The 24,286-nt window shown below is 38.9% G+C and overlaps 2 protein-coding genes across 7 annotated transcripts in view; both read left to right on the top strand.

Moving 5' to 3' along the window:
* GK5 (glycerol kinase 5) overlaps positions 1-10,076 on the top strand; it is a 79,114-nt gene extending 69,038 nt beyond the window's left edge. For both annotated transcript variants that reach the window (XM_061167768.1, XM_061167770.1), the window contains 2 exons: positions 233-366; positions 3,568-10,076. In XM_061167768.1, coding sequence (XP_061023751.1) covers positions 233-366; positions 3,568-3,713 — 280 coding nt within the window. In that variant the 3' untranslated portion in view covers positions 3,714-10,076. The remainder of the gene's footprint in view (positions 1-232; positions 367-3,567) is intronic.
* A 6,759-nt stretch (positions 10,077-16,835) lies between these two features.
* The window catches only part of TFDP2 (transcription factor Dp-2), a 191,486-nt gene continuing 184,035 nt past the window's right edge, over positions 16,836-24,286 (top strand). For all 5 annotated transcript variants that reach the window (XM_061167749.1, XM_061167746.1, XM_061167745.1 and 2 more), the window contains exon 1: positions 16,836-17,177. The gene's annotated coding sequence lies outside the window, so the exon portion shown is untranslated. The remainder of the gene's footprint in view (positions 17,178-24,286) is intronic.

Here is a 24,286-nt window from a genome sequence, read left to right as displayed (position 1 = left end):
CTAGTCCCAGGTCAAGCCAGGCAGGTGGGAAAACTGATGGTAGGGACAAGGGAAATGTTTAAAAATTGTGATCTTCAGGTCAATGCTAAGTGATATAATTTTGGAATTAAAAAGTTAAACTTTAAAAATAAAATCAAGGATCTAAACAAAAATGTGTGGATCTTTTTAAAAAGGAATAATGTTTTTATGCTTTTGTTACAGTAATTTATCTCCAGTATCTTGCTCCCCACAGGGCAGATGGAGGAGTTTGTAAGAACAGTTTTGTGATGCAGATGACTTCAGACCTGATTAATGAGACTATAGACAGACCCGTTCATGTTGATATGTCATGCTTAGGTGCAGCTTCTCTAGCTGGCCTTGCTGTTGGTATGTGTGGGTTTTATGAAAATGAGAACTGTCTTGCAAAACCATTTCTTGCAGATAGCATTTCTTCTCTCAAAGCACAAAATTACACCAAAGATCTGGAAAGCCTTGGCAGCCATATACTCCATACATGCATGCCCTTCACTCATAAAATACTCCTGTGACCCATACTCTTCTATGGTGGGTCTAGCTGCACCTCTTCCATTCTTGCTGCTCTCAGTGAGAAGTATGAGGCCAGGAAAATTAATTCTCAGCTGCTCTGGTCTTTAGCATGGGAGTCTCTCTGGGTAAACTTTCTGACTAGATAATATTTAGCTGCTAAGTCCTATCCAATTCTTTTGCAACCCCATGGACTGTAGCCTACCAGCTCCTCTATCCGTGGAATTTCCCCAGCAAGAATACTGGAGTGGGTTGCAGTTTCCTTCTCAAGGGGGTCTTCCTGACGCAGGGATTAAACTTGGGTCTCCTGCATTAGCAGGCAGGTTCTTTACCACTGAGCCACCAGGGAAGCCATCTTTGGTATTAGAAACCACTTTATTCTTCTACTTGTTGAACATTTGTCTAGTTCCTGCTACCACAGTCACTGCTGGGACTAAAGTTTAAATTACATAGTCCCAGTTATGGGAGTCTCCATTGGGAGCACTCAGGCAAACCAACCCATCATTATGTGATAAACCCAGTGAACAGCCGTAGTATGAGGCAATAGGTGCAGGTCTTCCCAGAGGAGACAATGTATAGTTCAGTTTTGAAGGGGTTAGCAGACAGCCAGGTGAGGAGAGAACAGAGGGTGAAGGTCCAGTAGTGAAGGCAGCTGGTGCAAGGGTCCTGGCCCATTCTGGTGCTGATAGAACGAGAGCCAGAGGGGACAGTGGGGAGGTTAGATATGTCCAGGCACGGTGCCTCTTCATAAAGAGGAGTTTGGAATTGATCTTGAATGCATGGCGAGCCACTGAAGAATTTTAAGCAGAAGGATATGGATAGATCTACATTTGAACAGATCGCTTTGGCAATTAGTGTTTTCACTAATTAGTTGGGAGACCAATTAGAGGGTTCCGTAGAGAGCAGGATGATGCTTGAGACTCTGGGAGTGTTTTTTCGTGTGTTCCTATATGGAAGGGAGGAGTGTTTGTACAAAACAAGATATCTTACACTTAAAAGTTTAGGCTATTTATTAATTAAAGTTATGGACCCAAAAAGCATCAAATCAAATTAAGTTCATCTTAATCTTTATTCTACTAAAAATCTGTTATCTTGGAATAAAATTGAAATAGTCACTTTCATTTGCTCATTGATGTTTGACTAATTCAAGTTGAAGAAAATAACTTTCCCTTAAATTGTTATTCTCATTCAAAAATTTAAGTTCCTCTGTATATTTCAACTCTTAAGTTTAATATAGTTGATGTTGCTTTTAATAATTTCACATGCCTAACTGAGCAAACGTAGAACTATAATAAGAAAAATGTTCTAAGTATGTAAACAACTCTTGAAAATTGGATAAATTAAGCTTATCATTACAGTAGGTCAAATGCTCATAAGCATTCCAGTATTGTTTATAAGGTTAATCAAATTGTTCTACACTTATCACCATATGGAACTAAGTATGTCAGACTCTCTTGAAGCAGGCTACAATCTGTGGTATAGCAAAGAGTTGGACATGACTGAGCACACACTACCACTAAATAAAAAACACAGGCAAATTATTTTCACACATAACATAGTGGCTTGAATTGTATTTACTTCATCTGTATTTAATTTCAAAACAAAGATACTTTACTAGCTATAAGGAGCAGTTTTACCTTCTTGGAAAATCTGAAATTTCTTTTTTTCTTTTTTTAAAATAATGATTATTTTATATTTATTTGGCTGTGTCAGGTCTTAATTGTGGCATGTGAACTCTGAGTTGCTGCATACAGGATCTAGTTCCCTGACCAGGGATCAAATGCAGGCCCGCTGCATTGGGAGGGCAGAGTGTTAGCCACTGGACCACCAGATAAGTCCTAGAAAATCTGGAATTTCTGATTGGATTATTTCTCTCTCAGAAAACTGAGACATGAAGGCTATGTAGATTCTCTATATTTTCAAAATTCATCCAGAAACTGGGTGTGTTCAATACATATTTAATAAAATAACTCATAAAAATATATATGCCTTTAAGTGTAAATAATAAATTCTGAAAATAAGAATTTTAAGAACATATTTATTTCCATGATTAGATTTATCTAATTGTGTAGTATACTAATAAAAACTATTTCTAGTCTTCTAATAACTTCTATAAATTAATATCTTTAAATACAATCTAAAATGCTGACTTTGTAAATAGGAAGAATGTGACCTGACAGAAAACGTTAGAAGAAAGAATTTTATATGTCAGCTTCATTGGTAAAAGAAAAATATACTTTTGGAGACTTGTCAACTATGTTAATACTTCAGAGTAGGTGAGATGTATCAAGTTTATTAACAAGAGATCCCTACCTTTTAAGACTAGGAATGATCATAGGCATGCGTTTTTTATTATAAATCACATGTCCCTCTTTGTAAAGAACAGCATATGCCAGAGCTACAAGATTTCCTTGAACTGAAATTTAAAAGCCTTGCATGAAATGTGATAGTTTTAAAAAGAAACTATTTATTATATTAATTCCCAATTTTGAATTTTGTGCTTATCCTAGGGAATTGCTTCTTACTTCCAAGATAAATGATAGAAATCTTAGTTTAGGGAATTCCCTGGTGGTCGAGAGGTTAGTATTCAGTGCTTTCATTGCCATGGGCCCCGATTCAATCCCTGGTCAAGGAATTAAGGTCCTGTGCAAGTTGCGCAGCATGGCCGAAAAAAATCTTATTTTATCTTTTTTTAAGAATTGTATAAAAAGAAAGTATACTATTTCTTACTAGGGTTTTTTTTTCTTTCTTAATAGCTAGTCATGAAATTAAATGATGGCAAGATATGGTTGTTCTAGAAATGATTTGGTGCCTTTCTATACAGAAATTACTCTGCTAGTTAGAAACCAAAAGATTTTTATTAAATCCTAGTGTATATTATTCCCAGGGATGGTCAGTCTAACAAAGTTCAAAGCAACAAAAATTTTGAATTGTGTTTTAAAGTAGTGACTGTTTACCTTTGCACCAGTTCACATAGGTTTGTAGGTAAACTTTTTGGGCTCATTATTTGCCTTCAAACTTGAGAATAAATTTTTTCATCTATAGGGTTTTGGAGTGACAAGGAGGAGCTAAAGAAACTGAGGCAAAGTGAAATGGTTTTCAAGCCCCAGAAGAAATGGCAAGAATATGAAATGAATATGGGGAACTGGGTCAAAGCCGTGAAACGCTCCATGAATTGGTATAAGACGTAACACTGGTGGAATGGCTGAAACCACGGAGGGCTGATCGTCGTGATGTGCAGCTGAGCCAAAACTCAGGAATAACAACGAGACCGACCGTGACCGAGAGGAGGCTTAAACTGAGCTTTGCAACCCCAGAGAAAAAGCCCTGCTTTTTGTAAAACAAAACAAAATACCCATTAAAAAAAAAAAAATCTAAACCTTGCTGAGAGATTGTAAGGCAACAATACCTCAGAATTTCTAAATCTTCATTTTGTACCAAATTCCAAAGGACATTAGCCATTTCCAACTATGTTTTGACTCTCACGGGCCCTCCTCCTTTTTGTACTGGGCCTCCTTTTTATACTGGGCCTCCTTTTAATTACAATGAAAGTAATTGTTTATTGTCTGAGTTCATGATTCCAGGTTTGTTCCAAAATGATGTGGAAAGTGTTCCCTTAATTCTTTAAAATTGAGTGAGGTACTCAAAGTCCATATAGATAGAAAGAAAGAAAATGGCTGAGGAAACATGGAATTTTGAAACATCAATATTTTTTGTTGAAAGCCATAATTGTTCAATGTTGTATCCAATATTAACTCAATATGTCTCTCTCAGATAGGCTTACTTGATGGCCAGTTGTTTCCTTTATTGAGCTTAAAGGCACTGCCTTAATTTTCCCTTGTTTAACTAAAATCTGAGCTTTTTTTATATATTGAGAAACTCTGAAAAAAAGAATTTTAGTTAATACAACCAAAAAGGTTATCGATTCATAAGGACCAAGAAAGTACTAGGTTGGCCAAAAGTTTCCATAACATTTTATGGAAAAACCTGAATGAACTTTTTGGCCAGCGCAATACTTCTCAGATAGCATTTCTTTCAAAAATTTCTGCCTGAAGTATAACATCTCATTTTTTATAAAATGCAGGTAGTAGATACAAATCTTGCCTTTCTTCTCCTGTTCCTTATTTGTTGAGATGCTAGTGTAAAAATCTTTTGTTTTTATTAAGTGCCTGGTTGACAGAGCTTCCTTTGAAGACAGTGCCCTAATTGATTGGCGACTCAAGAATTGCCTTCACTGGGGTATTTTACTTGTGTGTTGGTGTCTTATTTTAGTCCAGTCTACTCATCTCACCAAGATCCCTGCTGACAGGGGATGGGAATGCAGTTGTGCTAGTGAGTGCCCCTCACACACTGAGCCAGAGGTCACAGGGAGGAGCCAGGGAGAGGTCTCCACTGTCAAACTCTCTTTATAGAAACAGGGTAGAGAGGTGAGAGTTGTGAGAAGCTTCAGGCCAGGTGTAAAGTCGTCCTAAGACAAGTTGATCACCTTCCAGCATCTTCTCGTGTTATTTGCCCCTCCCTACTTGTGGACTGGGTTCCGTTTTTTTTTAATTGGCGTATGATTGATTTACAGTGTTGTTAGTTTCTGCTGTACAATGAAGTGAATCAGCCGTCTGTATACATATATACATATATCCCCTTCCTCTTTGACCTCCCTCCTTTCTCACCCCATCCCGAGTTCCTTTTAGGTTTGTAGCAATAATGTATTTCCCTCTTAGTCAGACTTTATCCCATAAAGTCCTACAGTTACAGAGCTAGCTGCTAGATAATGTAATCAAAGAAGTGAATCTATTTTTCTTTCTTTTTAAAATTTTAAATTCATTTATTTTTTAATTAAAGCATAATTGCTTTACAGAATTGTGTTGGTTTCTGCCAGACATCAACATGGATCAACCATAGGTGTACATATGTCCCCTCCCACCTCCCTCCCCATCCCACCCCTCTAGGTTGATACAGAGCCCCAGTTTGAGTTCCAAATTGTGCAGCAAATTCCCATTGGCTGTTTGTTTTCCATATGGTAATGAAGAAGTGACTTTCTTAGAGAATTTTGCTGTTGCTATCACATATGTCCATCTCAGAGACAGACAGTGAAGTCAAAGTTGCTCGGTCGTGTCCGACTCTTTGCGACTCCATGGACTATACAGTCCATGGAATTCTCCAGGCCAGAATACTGCAGTGGGTAGCTTTTCCCTTCTCCAGGGAAACTTCCCAATTCAGGGATCAAACCCAGGTGTCCTGCATCATAGGAGGATTCTTTTGCAGCTAAGCCACGAGGGAAGCCCAAAATAGTCAGAGTCAGAGACAGATAAGATCACAGATATTGGATTTGGGAATATTTTTGTTAAACGAAGGTGTTTTGTTTACAATAATAAATCAGCTCCCTTATGTAGATAATATTTTCATTCTTTCAGTTTCTCACATCCTTTTTTTTTTTTTTTTTTCAAACTTAGTGACCAATTACAAGCTTTCTTATAGAAGTCGTTTGAAAGCTGCTCTGTTGTTTTGCTATTCCTTATTGACTGCTTCTCAGAGGGTATGATTTCCATAGGAAATCATTCTTTTTGTATTAGGATATAATGCATTGTAATATTATTAACACCTAAGTGTTTGTTAGTTTATTCATTTTCCACATTATTCTTTCTTATCATAAAATCACAAAATAAAGGAGAAATATATTTTAATAATGGGTACAGGAAAATAATTTTGAATATCTTTGACGGAGTTGAGCATCTCCTCAAAAATCACGAAGTTTTTTCTTCTGTTAGTTTAGAAGATAATATTTTATTTTTAGTATTTCTGGCTTTTTTCTTAGGAACGGAGTTATTTAATTTTTTGTCAGATTTGATCTAAATCACAAACGTGACCACGTTGGTTTCTGTGGTTGTAGAAACTGTTGATTATCAAAATCAATTGAGCAAAAATATTGTCCTATCTTTCTAGTTTATTTTTCATGTGTATGCTGATAATTGAAGTTAAAACTATTTCTGTGTTAATATTTCTCAGCATGTTTTATTTCCTCACTATGGATCTACTAGATCCATATCTTGGATCTAGTCAAGGAGGATCTAGCTATCTTGTCAAGAAGGAGAATCTTACTGTACAGTCCTTCTTAAAGTGGTTCTAAATGCTTTTATAATCTAGACTTACTGATTTTTAAATTTTTTAATATCCAACCACGCCTTGGCTTCTCAGCCTCAGCATCATTGACATTTGAGGGCAGATAATTCTTTGTTTTGGGGTGCTGTGTATTATATGATGTTTAGTAGCAGATCCCTGAGCTTCACCCTCTAGCATCTCTCTTCTTGCTATGGCAATATGTCTCCAGCATTGCCAAATGTGCCTGGGAGACAGATGACCCCAGCTGAGAAGCTTCGAGGTAGGCTGTTGGAAGAAAATTGAAGACTCAGTGAATTCAGAGTGTCTGTCCTACTCCTTTTCTCTCTGCTTCATTGTTACCTTAGGAAACAGTTGTTAGCAAAAAGAAGTGATACTATTTTAAAATAAACAGTGGTTCTTCTTTGCTGGTTAATAAGGTGGGGGAAAATGTCATGTTGTAGTCGTTTTCTGCTGTTTTTACCCAGCTACCCTCACCCCCCCGGAGAAGGCAATGGCACCCCACTCCAGTACTCTTGCCTGGAAAATCCCATGGACAGAGGGGCCTGGTAGGCTGCAGTCCATGGAGTTGCTGGGAGTTGGACACAACTGAGCAACTTCCCTTTCACTTTTCACTTTCATGCATTGGAGAAGGACATGGCAACCCACTCCAGTATTCTTGCCTGAAGAATCCCAGGGACGGGGGACCCTGGTGGCTGCCATCTGTGGGGTTGCACAGAGTCAGACACAACTGAAGCAGCTTAGCAGCAGCAGGACCCCCATCACCCCCATGTCTGTATTCTCCATGGTCTTAATGAGTGTGTTGATGACTTCAGTATAGAATTAATGTAGTCGCCAGATCATCTTTGATTAGATCTGCCTTTTTGTTTCCTTTTCATCTCTGAACAAAGGGGATGAATTCTCTTTTATCTGCCTTTGTGCAAGCCTCTACCAAACTAGAAGATCCCTGCAAGCAGAACCCATGTCTGCTTCCACAGAACTTAACTCTGTGCCTTCCTATTCCTGGGGTGAATTTTTACTTGTGTTTGTAAGTGCAACTTTTTTTTACCTATACATTTTATCCTTGATGTTACATATGTGTATTGACAGGGAGCAACTTCTGTTTGTTACAGTAAACTATGTTTTTTTGAATTAAGAAGGACTACTTTATTATGAGAGCTATTACTAGAATCTTCATACTGTTTATTTTAAAATTCTTCTTATGTTTATACTTTTGCATATCTATTTGTGTAGGGATACACATCCATAAATACACATTAACTTTCTAAGGTACAACTGAAGCCTTTTTTTTTTTTAACTGAAGTCTTTATATTTACAGGTTTTGTGTATTTAACTGCAGATGACTAACGCACAGAATCTGAGGAATGCCAAACACTCTCATGTTAGAGGGAAGAAACTTCAGAAATAGTCCCTTTTGCCAGGCATTTATACTGGGGACCAGTCCTTAATTAAAAATAATTTAGTCCAAGAGTTTGGCAGTAATTTTAAAACTCTTTGAGGGGGGCCATACCAGAACCCTGGGGTTCCTCAACTTTAAGTGATTTTAAGTAATCTCAGAGACAGCTTAGAAGGCTTGAATCTACCCTGGAGGATTCCAAATCCCTTTGGGAAATTTATATCATGTTTCTCAATTAGAATTAAAAGCCTGAAACATACCCTGGACCTATTTGGTCCCATAGTCCTCATCCTGCATACCCAGGTCATCTGGTTGAAACCAACCTAAAGGGATAGCCTCAAAGAAGCCAAACAGGCCATCGAGAATCATGTTGTTTTTTAAAGTTGTGGATCCTCATAGCTGTAGTTTGGCACCAGCATCTATTGTGAGTCACTAGCCATTTTGTCACCATACTCCCATGGGACACTTACCCCTAGAGGGATGCAGGATGATCATGGGAATGGAAATGATAGAGTCAGGAACCTGCCAAATAAGATGTTTCTAAAATTTGCTATTATTCTATTTTCACTCCCCACTTTACATTTGGTTTATTAAAATGGCTGTGTCTGTACAAATATCTCTATTGTTAAGGAAATACATGATAAGATTTCCAATTTAAATGAGCCATATCTTTATAAGAAACTGCCAAACTCTTTTCCAGAGTAGCTGTACCATTTTATACTCCCACCAGAAATGTATGAGTGATCAACTCTCTCTACTCACCAGCATTTGATGTTGTCACCATTTTTTACTTTAGCCGCTTTGATGAGGATGTGGTTTACTCAGTGTGGATTGAATTTGCATTTCCCTAATTAATAATAATATTGAATATCTTTTTATGTGCTCTTTTGCCATCTGTTTATGCGCCAGTGAAATGTCTGTCCATATCTTTTGTCCATTTGCTAATTGGGTTGTTTGCTAAATGAGCCATATCTTTAAAGGAATATCTTTTTTAAAAATCAAAAAAAGGAAAAAATCAGTCCAGTGACTTAAGAAGTCACTAAGTAGCATTTTCAAATTCTCCTGGGCAAAAATGTACATAGTATTTGAACAGGATTTTGTAATGTACTGAGCAGAAGAACTTTCATATTCTTTTCATACTCATTATACAATGTGATACTAATACTGTATAATAGCAAAATAGTTTTAAAGATACCTTCAGTTAGAATGTTAAGTATACAAATACATGTCTTGAACATAGCTATCATAATGCTAAAATAGTCTTTATTTTAAATAAGCTGACTTGTGTAAATGTTTCAGAATGATTTTGTGGAAAATTAATTAGAACTTTCCTATTTGTGCAAGACAGTTATTGTAATACCCCAATTCATCTGCATCAGTAAATTTATCATTTTATTTTTCTGATGTTCTTTATGAACTTCGTAGTTTTATTAAATAGTCATTGAAAACCTCACAAATCATTGTTAAGATCTGTAGATGAAATTGAGAATGCAGAATAAAAGGAATCTTTTTCATATATATGTGAGTTTTCCCCTTAACTTTTTGTCTGTTTTTAACTTTGGATTCATTTAAAAATTTTACCTGGAAATTCTTATTTAATATTATTTCCTGTTTTGGTTTCTGAACATTAAGTATGTCACAGAAGAATAAGCATGTGTTAACTTCAGTTGTGACTCAAGGTAAGTTTGGGCTCGTGTTTTCCTTTTAACTAGAAGAAAAAATGGGGCTTAATATGGTTAAAGAAGAAAGGTTTTCTGTAACTCAGTATCTTTAGATACTGTTTAGACTTACTCTATATTCTGCTTTCTTGCACAAAGGAAATTGCTAGAGAAGAGATGTAATTTTTTTGTAGTGGGAAAAAGATGATACAGTCTCTTGTGAAAATATACTGTATACCTAAATGTTTAGGAAGTTTTTAAATTACTGGAGGAAATAATTTCAAAGGCTAATATGATGGAATTAACCTAGCAGCTCTTAAAAATCCATTGTGAAAATTTTAAGATTATTCCAAAAGTTACAATAAAACAGTGAGTGATGATCTGAACATATTGTGTATTAAAGCCATTTTTATTTAATGTTTCTCTGTTGCTTCACATATGTACACATAAATACTGATATCCCGATGATGGTGGTAGAGGATTCATCAGACAAATCTAGATTCTATTCCCTGATGGAAGTGGAACCATGGTTCATTCTGCAGTAGGAATTTTGAAGGATGATAAACATTCAGTTATTAGAAGAAAGGAAGGGGTTTGTTTTTTGTTATTCAAGTCATATTAGTTTGATAAAGAGGACAAGGAAGGGGGAGATACGTGGAGCTGACTTTTCTGAAATTCATGTGACTATAAATTACACTGAATAATATAAAATTATTTTTAAAGAATATGATCGTATAGGAAATTGTAGGAAAAATTTAATGAAAATGATAGGGAGTAATAGTGAGTTTTTTTTCTATTTAGAAACAACCCATTAAGAGGTGGAAAATATAAGGCAATTATCATGTGTGTGTGTTAGAGAGTTGCTCATTAGTGTCTGACTCTTTGGGACCCCATGGACTGTAGCCCACCAGGCTCCTCTGTCCATGGATTTTCCCAGGAAGAGTACTGGAGCAAGTTGCCATTTTTCTCCTCCAGGGGATCTTCCTGACCCAGGGGTCGAACCTGTATCTCCCGAATTGGCAGGCGGATTCTTTACCACTGTGCCACCTAGGTGGTTGTTGTTCAGTCACTAAATTGTGTCTGACTCTTTGATTGCAGCATGCCAGTCTCCTCCATCCTTCACTATCTCTCAGAGTTTGCTCAAATTCATGTGCATTCAGTCTGTAATGCTATCTAACCATCTCTTCCTCTGTTGCCCCCTTCCCGTTTTGCCTTCAAACTTTCCCAACATCAGGTCTTTTCCAATGAGTGGCCACCTCTTCGTATAAGGTGGCCAAAGTACTAGAGCTTCGGCTTCTGCATCAGTCCTTCCAGGGAATATTCAGGGTTGATTTCCTTTAGGATTGACAGAGAAAGGAAGGGCAAACCAGGTGGGTTCAGTGGATACACATGTCTAAGATCATCAGACTACTGACTTGATGCATAGTTTATTGCATGTCAGTTTCACCTTAATACAGCAGAAGGGGAAAAGTCTTGCTACTCTGATATGTTATTGAGACTAACAGCCTCTGGGTCACCAGAGTGCTTTTCACAAAAACTGCATTGCAGGCCTCACTCCAGATCTACTGGAACAGAATCTGTTTAAAATCTAAAATTCCCTAGTATTTAGAATTTTTTTAAAAAAATTGAAGTATAGTTGATTTCTAGTATTTGGTTTTCTAACTTTTATTTTGAAATAGTTGTAGACTTACAGGAAAGTTCTATAAGTATTAATAGTACACAGAGTTCCGTCCCCCAGCTTCTCCTAATTTACATCTTACATAACTGTAATTGCTCAAAATGGGAAATTCACATTGATATGGTAGTATAAAGTAATCTACAAACCTTACCTGAATTTTGTTGGTTTCCAAACTATTGTCCTTGTTCTGGCCCAGGATTCAATCCAGGATCCCACGTTTCATTTAATTTTCATGTCTTCTTAATCTCCTGCAGTCTGTGACCACCTAGTCTTTCTTTCATGAACTTCACATTTTTTAAGAACACTGGTAGTTATTTTATAAGATGGCCCTCCATTTAGGTTGGCCTGATATTTTTTTCTGATTAGGTTAAGGTTCTGAATTTTTGTTAGAATCCTGCAGAAGTGATGTCAATGGCCTCAGTGCGTCCTATCAGGAAGACATCAGTATGTCTTATTATTGTTGTTAACCTTGATCCTTTGGTGAAGAGGATGACTGCCAGGTTTTTCCATCATAAGTTTACTATTTTCTCCTTTGCAGTTAAGAGTCTTGTTAGGAGGGACTTCCCTGGTGGTCTAGTGCTAAGACTTCATGCTCCCATTGCAGGGGGCCTGGGTTCAATCCCTGATCAGGGAACTAGATCCCACATGCTGCAACCGAAAGTTCTCATGCCACTACTAAGACCCATCACAGTCAAATAAATAAATAAATATATATATATATATATATATTTTTTTTTTTTTTAAGAATCTTGTGAGGAGATACTTTTAGACCATGTCAATTTTCTGTTTCCCATCACAGTTTCACTTACTAGTTTTAACATCCATGGATGCTGCTTCTCTGCAACAATGATTCTTGTACTATTTGCCTATTATTGGGAATTTTCTATTTCCACTTCATTATTTCTTTACATTTAATTCATTGGAATTCTACTGTTGGAAATTCTACAAGGGAAAGCTGTTGCCTATTCTCCACTTATTATTCAATTATTTATATCATTATTGGTCACCTCTTGCCCCATTCCACATCCTCTTCGGCCACATTTTTATTCCAGTTGTAGCAATCTGCTACCCAAGTGTAACATGAAAACATCTCACTTTACCATATCTCTGGTTTTCTGAGCTGGGATTTCTCTGCCTCCCAGCTTGGAATACTCATTGAAACTCATTCTGTCATTTTTCACCCCTGGTTAAGTCTGGAATGCTAGAGAGTTGCTACCATATGATAATGTGTAAACAATGGGGACAGGAGCCAGTGTATAAATGTACCTCTCTCTATTAGTTAGCAGATATAATAGTTTGCATCTGCTAATCCCAACCTCCCACTGCATCCCTCCCCTACCCTATTCCCCATAGAAACCACAAATCTGTTCTCTATAGCTGTGAATCTATTTCTTTTTTCATAGATAAGTTCATTTGTGTCGTGTTTTAGATTCCACATATAAGTGATGTCACATGATATTTGTTTTTCTCTCACTTCACTTAATAGGTCCACCCATGTTACTGCAAATGGTATTATTTCGTTGTGTTTTTTTTTTTGGCTGAGTAATATACCATTGTAGACAGGTACCACATTTTCTTTATCCATTCTTCTGTTGATGGACATTTAGTTTGCTTCCATGTCTTAGTTATTGTAAATAGTGCCGCTATGAACATAGAGGTGCATGTATCTTTTTGAGTTATAGTTCTATCCAGATATATGCCCAGGAGTGGGACTGCTGGATCATATTATCATTATTTCTTATACCTCATATATACTCTATGTTTCTAGGACAAGTGAAATTTTATCCTAAAAATAATTTTGGTTTTGATATTAAGAAGAGGTTACTTTTACTAATGATGACTGTGAAATGTTCCCACTGAACAAACCAAGTCATTCCAGAAATGTAATAAGGAGAAAGTTGTGTCCCTCACTAAAGAAATTCCAGGGCTTTGATTCCACTCTGCCCTTTTAATGTGACTAAAGGGCATATAATAGGACTGTCTCTGGAAGACAAGGCCTTGATGTTCTCTTAAGAGTTATTTCTTTTGTCACTGGATGGATTAGATGTGAAAACAGCGTGTTTAAAAAAAAAAGTCATATCTGCAACTGCAAAAGTCTAGACAACTATGGATCTTTGCACATGGCAAAAAGGGATCAGGAAAGACTTTGTCACTCAGAGTGTAGCGTCTGATGAAGCAGTTGGAAATTTGTTGGAAATACAGATTCTACACCCCACCTCAGACCTGCCGATCTAGAGTCTGAATTTTAATAAGACCTCTAAGTGATTCCTGGGCACATTAAAGTGTGAGAGACACTGGTCCAGGAGCAATAGCGCTCCACCTACTGAAAGTAGTGCCCAGCCCCAGGAGAGAGGCAGCACAGACAGTATCCTCAGGTTTAACTCTTAACAGATCTCTTTCATGGCCGGTGGCTTGTTGGCCCACAAATTTACAAGTAGAATTTTTATTTATGTTTGTCTCTTCTTTTCCAAATGTGCTAGGCTGTGGCGCTCTTATCCATTCAATAAAAACTTACTGAGCTTCCCTAAGGCACCGAGGATATTGTAGTGAATAAGATGTGTGTGTGTGTGTTTAGTCGCTTTAAGTCGTGTCCGACTCTTTGCGGCCCCATGGACTGTAGCCCACCAGGCTCCCCCGTCCATGGGATCTCCCAGGCAAGAATATTGGAGTGGGCTGACATTCCCTTCTCCAGGGGATCTTCCTGACTCAGGGATAGAACCTGTGTCTCCTGCGTTGCAGGCAGATTCTTTACCACTGAGCCAGCCACCAGAGAAGCCCAGTGAATAGGATGATAGAACTCCAAATTGCAAGGAACTTGCAGTCTAACAAGGGCTTCCCTGGTACTAAATGATACAGGATACAGGTACTAAATGAGTAATTGCAAGTTTCATGAATGTTAGAAAGACAATTTTATGGGCAAAGAGCTGGAGTCAGAGGAAGCTTTTCTAGAGAATGTTGTTTTAGCTTAGATGAGAAAGCATGTGTAGATGAGGTGTGGGTGAACTGGGGGATTATTCTGCACACAGGAACACCTATGAACAAAGGAAGTTCTTTGGACATCTATGTGTGTGTTTCCAGTACCTTGCACTGTTGGTGTATAATAAGTGCTTAGTAAGTGTTTGCGGAATCAGTAAGTGTTCTGCCATGTTTCAAACTTCTACTCTCCTTCCTTGGAGACAGTGGAAGCTTTATTTACCTTTTCAAAGGAAATCAGATCTTTTAATGGGGAAATGAGAAGGAAGAGAGAAAGCTGACTGTTGTGCAAATTGCTAAATTGAAGCTGTGAGTGGGAATGAAAAATTGATTTACATGAATTTTTCTCCCTGAAGCAACTTGACAATTTATTCTGTGCTGGAGAATTTTCAGTTTTTGGCTTCAAAATCAAGCTGTTCCTTATTCTGAATTTCTTGGCCTGCTGTGAAACTAGCATTTAGTGTCTTTTACAGCATACCCTGATTAGGTCATGGAAATTCACAGCTAGATCAAACCAGTATATGGAAAATTTGAACCTGCATGCCCACTTTACTTCATGGTATTGGAAGCTGTTATGAAACACTGACTTTTAAAGCATTTTTTTTTCAAAAGCACTATTATCAAATGATCATAATCATTGTTTATTGAACACTTACTATATGTATTACATAGCAAAATCCTCATATTAACTCTACAGGAAACATGAAAATTGCCAAATATTAACTATTTTATATGGTTTAACTTAATATCATTTTCAGACTTTCACCTTAAAAATTTACAGAAGTCAGAGAATCACTGAAATCCATAGCCTTACTCCAATATTTAGCAGAGTTGTCTTCATAGATAAAAAGATTTCAAACATAATGTCCAGTATATTATACTTCATTATATAATATAATAAAGCAGTTTTATTCAATTAAAAAAAGATTCCAAGGTACTCTTCCTAAATTAATATCCACCACTCTCCCCCCACCATTAGCCCAAGCACAGCCATGCCTCTATCAATACTTCTTGGATTATTTATACATTATACCGAGGTGGTTTACAATCCAGCTCTCCTGCTAGACTGAGCCTCTTGAGGATGGAGGTTTCATCTGTTTTGCTCATTTTTGTATCTTTGTCCCTAGAGTGTTTGAAAAGTATTTAAGTTGAAATCTCAACAAAATTTCTGTGGAAACTACATCTATTGATCCATTACTGAAAAACGCAAGGTAATGACTCCTTTGGGGCTTTTGCATTTTAGAATCAGTCCAAGGAGACTGCATTGGGCTTTCTTGACCGCCTAGGATTTATCTATGTACAGTTATGCAAAAATCATCTCTCCACTCCACCCGAGAGAGGTCCAAAGGCGCGTTCTCTCCGCCTCCACTCCCTTTAGGTATTTATTTAAATGGCACGTTCCTGTCTCCTTGACTGGGCACTCTAAAACAGGCCATCCCTTAAAGCCATCCCTGGTCTGCCAGATTTTTCCCCCACAGTGTGTCCCAGCATGTAACATAGCTTATATTTTGCTTATTTCTTTTGCATATTATCTTTACCACCGCACTAAAATGTAAGTGAAGTGAAATGAAAGTCTCTCGGTCCCGTCCGCCTCTTTGCGACCCTATCGATTACACAGTCCCTGGAGTTCTCCAGGCCAGAATACTGGTGTGGGTAGCTTTTCTCTTCTCCAGGGGATCTTCCCAACCCAGGGATCGAATCCAGGTCTCCCGCGTTGCAGGCGGATTCTTTACCAACCGAGCCACAAGGGAAGCCCACTAAAATGTAAACTCACACATGATTTTTCAGATAGGCACAGAATGTATTATTAACATTGAACTAAATAGGTATTTGGGGGTGGGAGCTGCGATTTTCTCTTCAGCGTCCATGTGACATGGTGACCTGTCCGGGTTTGGATCTTATTTGCCGGTTTGTTGAAGACCTCACACCCTAGCAGTCTTTAAACCCACTGTCTGCATAATTTACAAGGTACTGCAAACTTGGCCCCGCACGTGGCCTCATCACTAGTCCCCTCTAGGCTGCTCCCCCGGAGGTGACTGATCAAGTGACTGGGAACCGAGATGTCCCTGGGAACTAGGGACACCCGTTTCCCTTTTTCTAAGAAAGATCGGGGTTTTATTGTAAGGGGCCGGGGGGATGGGGGCGGATGGAAAAGTCAGGATTCCCACCCAGGCCGGGGGAAGGGGGAGAGGGTGTGGCTATAATTTTAGGCCTCAGGCCTGTAGCCGGCTCCGGAGGCGGCTGGGAAGCACGCGGCAGGATCGTCGCAGGCGATCCACTGAGAACCTCCGGTGGATTACCCAGATACCCCACAGGGTGCTCAAGACCCCGCTCCTCCCCTTCGCTGCCCCCTCCAACCTTTGGGAAGCCTGGGGGCGGGGTTTGTTTACTCCGTGCACGCACCGCCAGCCTGGCCAATCCGTGGGGAGAGGCGCCGTACGTCATTCATCCAGAGGGCCAATCGGCGCTCACCGTGCTGCTCCGCCGCCAAAGCTTGCGCGGGGGAAGCGGGGCCGTGGCTGGGCCGGGCGAGGGCGGACGGAGCTGCCGGAGAATTCGGCGGCAGCCGCTGGCGCTGCTCGGTTCTCCAGGCGCGCCCTGACCCTTCCTCTCTGGGCAGGCTCGAAGGCGCGCGCGCGCGGTCGGCGTCCCGGGGCTTAGGACTCCAGGGCCTCGACTAGGCAGGCCGCGGGTCGCCCACCCTTCCGCGAGTGTGAGTCCGCCGGCATCCGGGCGCCGCCAGGCGGGCGCCCCTGTAGCCAAGGCGCCTGAAAACGCGCTCCAAGCTCGAAGAACAGCCCTGCGCGGCCGCCTTGTCCCCTGCAGCCGAGCGGCGGTAAGGTCCGGGGCGCGGGCGCGGGCTCTGTGCGGAGGGCCTCTGGACCCCGCCCGGCGTGATCCTGGGCAGGTTTCCCTCCCTGCGTCTCCGGGCCCCCTGGCCACTCTGGGTCCCATCTGTTTATTCCCACGCGTTCTTCCAGGCCTGGCCCAGTAACCCTTGAGTGCCTGGGGAAGGGAGTGGGAAACCCGAGACTACCCTCCACCCCCAGCACACGCAGAGCAAATTGCGGGGAGGCACCGTCCCTGAGGCACGCCTGCTGGAAGAGAGGAAGGGCTGCTTTCTACTTTTTTTCGGTATCTTTAGAAGAATGGCTTCTAAGTCTGACTTTTCCGACTTTTTCTCCTTTCGTGACCCACATGCCTTCATCTGTCTCTACCAGGTGTATTTCAGAGTTCCAAAGCCTCGTGCGCTTGGAAGAGCCTTGCAACCTCCGCAGGGAACTTTTCTCTAAAGTAGGGGATCACTTTTGGGCCCTGACTCTGAGAAATTCCAGAGATTTAAGGTTCCTTTCCATAGAAAAGTGTAAGAGTTTTGTAGGATCTTGCAGGGGAGTGCAGCTAAGATGAGCGCCCAGTCTCTGGTACCAGCTTGTTTGGTCTCAGTTCCTTCGTCTGCAGTAGTAACACCCTATTGGGGGTGGTCAGGAGGAAATGGACTAATCGGTGGACCTATTTGGAACGAAGTTCGCGTCCTACGAAGTGCCCTGCCCTGCATGAGTTAGGCATTGAATTGACCACCCTGCATGATGGTTTAGAAAAGTTCCCCCTATTGTTTTTGGTTTTTCTGTTGAGACAGTTAACAGTTTCATCCCTTTCCGTATTCACTGCTAAAGCTCCCTTTGAGCCTTTGAATTCTTTTTCTTCCTCATTCTGTCTCAGAGGGCTCAGACTCCCTGTCCCATTTCTTTGCTCTCTTTTTAGTAAGTCAGTAACTCATTCCCTTACTTCCCCTTTGTCTCCCAAATCTTAGTGTGTTTTTTCCACTCGAGTTCTATAGCCTGATTTTTTTCTGGGCCACTTTTCTCTTAATGGCTTGAAATCATTTTTACCTAATAGATATAGTTTAGGTTATTCATCTGTTCTTTATACAGCGTAATCATGAGCCTACTGTACAAAATTAAATAGAAATTAATTTCGTTGATCTGTTATTGCGTGTTGCTTTTCCATTTCATTGGTTGGCCTGCAGTTTAGCTGAAGTTTTATCACTATCCTGTTACTGTACTAAATCTTTAATGGCAGTGGCCATTCTCAAGTAGCACCGGGAGAAAAATCAAATGTCTAGACACCAGATTCTATCACACTTGTATGCTGGCGCTTGATGCATTTGTTATTTATTAGAACATCTTGTGCCTGGAACTAGAGTCTAGTCTCATGGCAGACATGGTGTTTGTAGCCCTGTTCTGGCAGTACAGTTGCAGTTTCAGCAGTGTGGTGCTTATATTTTAATAAAGGCCCATGACTTATTAAACTCTTGTTTTTGAGTTCCATTATGTGTGGTTGGTTAATTAGGAGAGAAAACAGAATTTTCAAGTGTGTCATACTTAATGTTACCATTTTGTGATCATGTACCTTTCCCACCAACTCTTGGAAATGGTGACGTCCAACTGGCACTTTCAAGTTTTTCCCTTGCAGCCAAAATTCTTAACTGTCTGAGCTATGTTCTCTCTTTGCAGCTTGAAATTGGATGTACAGATAGATTTATCCTTAATATGGAAAGTGTTTGTGGATTAAAATTATTCACTGAAACACAACCTGAAGGGTTCAAAGATTGCTTTTTGGAATTAGGAATTGTAATGTGCATATACCTTTGCTTTTTTTTTTTTTTTAGCATGATAGAAAAACTGTTTTTTGTTTTGTTGTTGTTGACATTTTTATGTTTTATGCATAATACATGAGTTGTTTATATTTACATCTGCACTTTACCATTTTTAAAGCCCATTTAGATACATGAAAGTTTTTAGAGTTTGATAAGAAACAGATTAAGCCAAAATTAAGTTCATGGCATAGGTTAGAACCTGGTATTTTAACTTCTAGCCTGTTTTCTTAGTTTGTCAACCTTAACAGTTAACTGGGACTGAAAGATGAAAAGATTAAGGCTTGAAAGTAGAAGGAGGCACTTTCTAATTTGGGCATTAAATATTAAATATTGAGTAGTAACTTAGCATCTTATTTTTTATCTTTAAACTTAGATATGTTTCTTTAAAAGATTAAATAATAAGCCATTATAACTGATAGTCAGATCTTGTAGTCAGTTTACATTGTCACTTGGCAAACTTGATTTCACTTTTTTCTGAACTCAGCATCATATTTTAAGCTCTTATTGCAATGTGTATCTTAATGTATCTTAGAAGAAACTAGAAAGCATAGAGTTCAGAGTTTTTTTCAATCCTAGAATTTTAAGTTGTGATGAATTTTCTAGATTAAATATATTCACCTCTTCATACTTGAATCCTTCCCATTTTAATCTGAGGTATATGATTCTAGGGGTAGGACATAAATAGATTTAAAGGTAGATGTGTGGACCCTTGAAAACTTTATACAAAATTATATGTATTTGGATATTTTCTGGAGAGAAGGTTCATAGGTTCTGAGGTAGAGATATTTGGACTTTAACTTCTAAGAAATTATTTCTTTTATTGAACTAAAGTTACCTCTTCAGTGGTTCTAGTTCTATCTCTTCTATGAGTTTTCAAATATTCGAAGACACTTCCTTATGTTTTCCTGATTCTTTTCTTCTCTGGACAAAATATTCTCAAGTCTTTAACTTCCTCTAGTGGATTTGTTGTTTTGATTTGCACCTCTTCACAATACTGATGGCTTATTTGTGGATTTGTGTCAGTTCGTCCATACCCTTCTTAGCAGTGTAATACCTGTAATTAGATATTGCCTGTGGAGAGAACCAGAAGTCACCACTCTGATTTTAAAGCACATACTTTAAGAGTAGTCTTGCTTCTTTTGGCAACCACATTGCACTGTTAATTAATGATAATGTCCTGTCTAAGGAAATGAATTCTGGAGCTAGCCTGCCTGGGTTTAAGTCCTGGCTCTATATCAGCTGGGTAACCTTGAGAGTAAATTATGTAAACATCCAGGGCCTCAGTTTTCTCATTTGTAAAGTGGAGTTTATGATGGTACCTGTCTCATAGGGTTGTTTTAAAGAATAAATGAGTATATATGTGTTAAGCATTTAGAATGGTCCCTGCCATCTCAGTGCTGTGTGCGTTACCCATTCTTGATTTTGTAGTCAGCGGAAATTTGAATTTTGTCCTTGCTCTCCAAGTTCTTTAATAGAATATGTTTCAGTAGGACTTCACATCTATCCCAGTTAAATTTTATCTTGTCAGATTGGTTCCAGTATGTTTACTCTTTAAAAAAAAAAAAAAAATCTTAATTTGATCATTCAGTAAAAAAGCTTATTGTTTTTCCATACATTTGATAAATTATAAGTTTGATAATGCTGGTACAGTCTTCATACAAATTTTTTTAAAGTGTTGATGAGGTGGGCCTAAGAGCATTCTTGTCCTGCTAGAGACCTGAGGGTTGATTTGAAAAAAATTAGTTCTTTGGTTCAAGTTGTTCAGCCAATTAGAAATGAAGCTAATTTATCATTATCTATCTCAGATATTTCTAGGTTTTCACAAGGAATTTATAAGGAACTTTAACACTTGCCTTCCTAAAACTCAAATAATTTCATATCCTTCATCTTTAAAAATCCTATCTTTTCAATAAATGTCAGGGAAAAAAAAAAGCATACTAATCTGACATTGCTTGTTCTTAATGAAACTATAATGGTTTCCAGTCACCTAGATTGGTTGCTGCTTTTTCTGTGTTCATAGACTTCTATCAGACATGACTCTGAAATCTTGCCTAGAGTTACATTTAATCTCAGTGGTAATCTTGTCTAGAGTTACATTTAACTTCAGTGATCAGTAGTTGACAGGATCCTCTTTCCCTTGCAGCTGGATGGACTTTGTAACTGGAGTGATATGTTGTACCTTGTTGATGGTTTACTTAGAGCAGATGTGCTGTGTGCTTAGTCGCTCAGTCGTGTCTAACTCTTTGCAACCCCATGGACTGTAGCCCACCAGGCTCCTCTGTCCATAGGATTCTCCAGGCAAGAATACTGGAATGAGTTGCCTTGCCCTCCTCCAGGGGGATCTTCCCAACCCAGGGATCGAACCAGGTCTCCCACATTGCAGGTGGATTCTTGACCATCTGAGCCACCAGGGAAGCCCATGAATGCTAGAGTGGGTAGCCTATCCCTTCTCCAGGGGATCTTCCTGACCTGGGAATCGAACTGGGGTCTCCTGCATTGCAGGCGGATTCTTTACCAGCTGAGCTGCCAAGGAAGCCCAACTTTGTTTAATCTTATGTATATTGAGCTTTGGTTTCCATTAATTCATTGATTAAATTTATTAAGTGCCCATTTTGTGCAAGATGCCAATGCTTGTTTAAACCCATCCAATCTGAAGAGGATTTTCCTTTTAATTTAATACATTAATTTAACTTCTTTGGCTGTGTTGGGAGCTGCATGCAGGTGAACAGGGCTGCTGTCTAGGTGCATTGCTTGGGTTTCTCCTTGAGGCGGCTTCTCGTTGTGGAGCATGCTCTAGGGTGTACAGGCTTCAGGAGTTGCAGCACACAGGCTCAGTTGTTGTGGTTCCCGGGCTTAGTTGCTCTCAGCCTGTGGAATCTTCCTGGACCAGGGATTGAACTATGTCTGCTGCATTGGCAGGCAGATTCTTATCCACTGGGCCACCAAGGAAGTCCAAGAATTTTTCCTGATAAGAGATACCTAAAGCAAAAAGGTAATCCATGTTTATTTCTCTCCTTTATCACTGTTGTGACCATGCTCTGGCCTCCAGTCCTTCTTTTCTCTGCAATAGTAGCTTCCTTTTGACCTTCCTCTTTCCCTGACTCTAGTCTTTAATCATTGCAGTCAGAGTCCACGTTGCTTTTTTTAAAAAAATGTTTTTTTTTAAATTGAGGTATAGTTGATTTATAGTGTTTCGTGTCAGGTGTAGAGCAAGGTGATTCAGTTGTATCTGTGTGTGTGTGTGTGTGTGTAGATGTTTTCCTTTATAGGTTTTACAAGATATTGAATATAGTTCCCTGTGTTATGTAGTAGGTCCTTGTTGTTTATTTTATATATAGGAGCATGTATCTGTTAATCCCAAACTCATTTATCCCTCCCCACCAACCCCAGTCTTTCTTTCAAAGTCTTTTCTTCCCTACTGGAAAAATCTATACTGATATAATTAGATTTTTATTATTGAATATTTTGCAGCTCCCTTATTCTGTTTTCTGTTTATTATCCTTTTAAATTTAAGTTCCCCACTTTTTTTTTTTTTAAAAAAACCTTTCTTATTCTTAGAGATGATGGAGACATGGTGGTTCCCCACCAGCTGGTCAGCATGTGTGTGACTCAGCTGACAGTCACAGAAGCACTTATGAAGTTACAGCCACCGCATGAAGCTCTGAATTGACAAAGGAGCATGACATAGCCTCAGTCGTTGAAGAATTCTAAGTGCAGGAAAAAATAGAATAGAAGAAAGTATTTAAATAAATCCTTTTCTTTTGTTTTTTTTTAATACTCAAAAGCATAATAAGTTTATGTAACAGATTCCATTTTACTTTGAAAAGAGTCAAGTACTACTATGTTGTTAAAGAATGACCTTGTTAGGAACTAAGATCCTGCGTCCTCCGTGTCCAAAAAACAACCGAAAATGATTTTGTTTAAGTGACCAATTCAGTTCTATTTAAGTTAAATAAATTATAAAATCACCAATCTGTACATGTGGAAGAACAGTATATATTTCAAAACTGCCTAAATAAAATACTTAATCAAAACTGGAAGCATTAACTTCTCTTTTACAGACTACTCGAGAGGGAACAGTTAGAAAAATCAACCTACTAAGTTTTTCTTCACAGCATCTTTGAAATAGTGGTGGTGATATAAAACTGCCTATAAAAGAGAACGATTTAAAAAAAAAAAGAATGATTTATGACATGGTATTCAAGGAGTGAGGGGGATGGGAGAGACGGAAAAGCGAGCAAGGAGAAGATGGATGCTATTAGAACCAGGGATGTGGACTTCCTGGCCGGCCAGCAGTTAAGACTCTGCCCGCCCTTCCACTGCAGGAGGCCCAGGTTCCATTCCATCCAGGGATCTAAGATCCCACGTGATTGGAGGTGCACCAAAAAGTTTAAAAAAACCAGGATCCCACATGCAGCACAGTGCAGATCCCCTAGGAAAGACTAAAAAAGGAACTAGGATGTAATATACAACATGATAAATGTGACTAACACTAGTGTATGTCATGGGGCTTCCCAGGTGGCCCAGTGGTACAGAATCTGTAATGCAGGAGACGTGGATCCCTGGGTTGGGAAGATCGCCTGGAGGAGGGCACGGCAACCCACTCCAGTATTCTTGCCTGGAGAATCCCCATGGACAGAGGAGCCTGGCGGGCTATACTCCATGGGGTTGCAAAGAATCAGACATGACTGAACACACACCCACATACACATTGTATGTTGCATATGAAAGTTGTTAAGCGAGTAAATCCTAAGAGCTCTCATCACAAATTTTTTTTTCTGTTTCTTTCATTTTTTGTCTATATGAGATGATGGATATTCACTTGATGTTTTCATGATGTATGTAGGTAAATCATTATGCTGTCCACCTGAAATGTATACAGTATTTTTTTGACAATTATGTCTCAATAAACCTGGAAGAAAAAAAAGGTAACTAATGAATAGCAGTCAATAAAATGATTTCTAGGCTAATGAAAGTTTGGTAAAACTGTTAGATAATGATTCCACAGTAATTAATACCTTTTAAGCTATAAAGTCTTCACAGATAAGAACATTTTGTGAGCATAGTGATTATGTATTTTTAAGTTGAGCAGATCAGTGTTCAAAGGTAACAAAATATATCACCTGTGTAGGCATTCTAAGAAACATGCCCTGGAAATCTGTGTGAAAATGCCATAATTACACATGAAAAGCAATAGAATATGTACTGATGTTAAACTCTGCCTACAGTTTTGCCATTAAAATTATACTGTTCAAGACTATATTGTATCACAGTTGCTGTAAAAAGTA

Source organism: Dama dama, chromosome 19, assembly GCF_033118175.1.
Source record: "Dama dama isolate Ldn47 chromosome 19, ASM3311817v1, whole genome shotgun sequence".
In the NCBI taxonomy this organism is placed as follows: Eukaryota; Metazoa; Chordata; class Mammalia; order Artiodactyla; family Cervidae; genus Dama; species Dama dama.
This window is presented reverse-complemented; position numbering and strand designations above follow the sequence as displayed.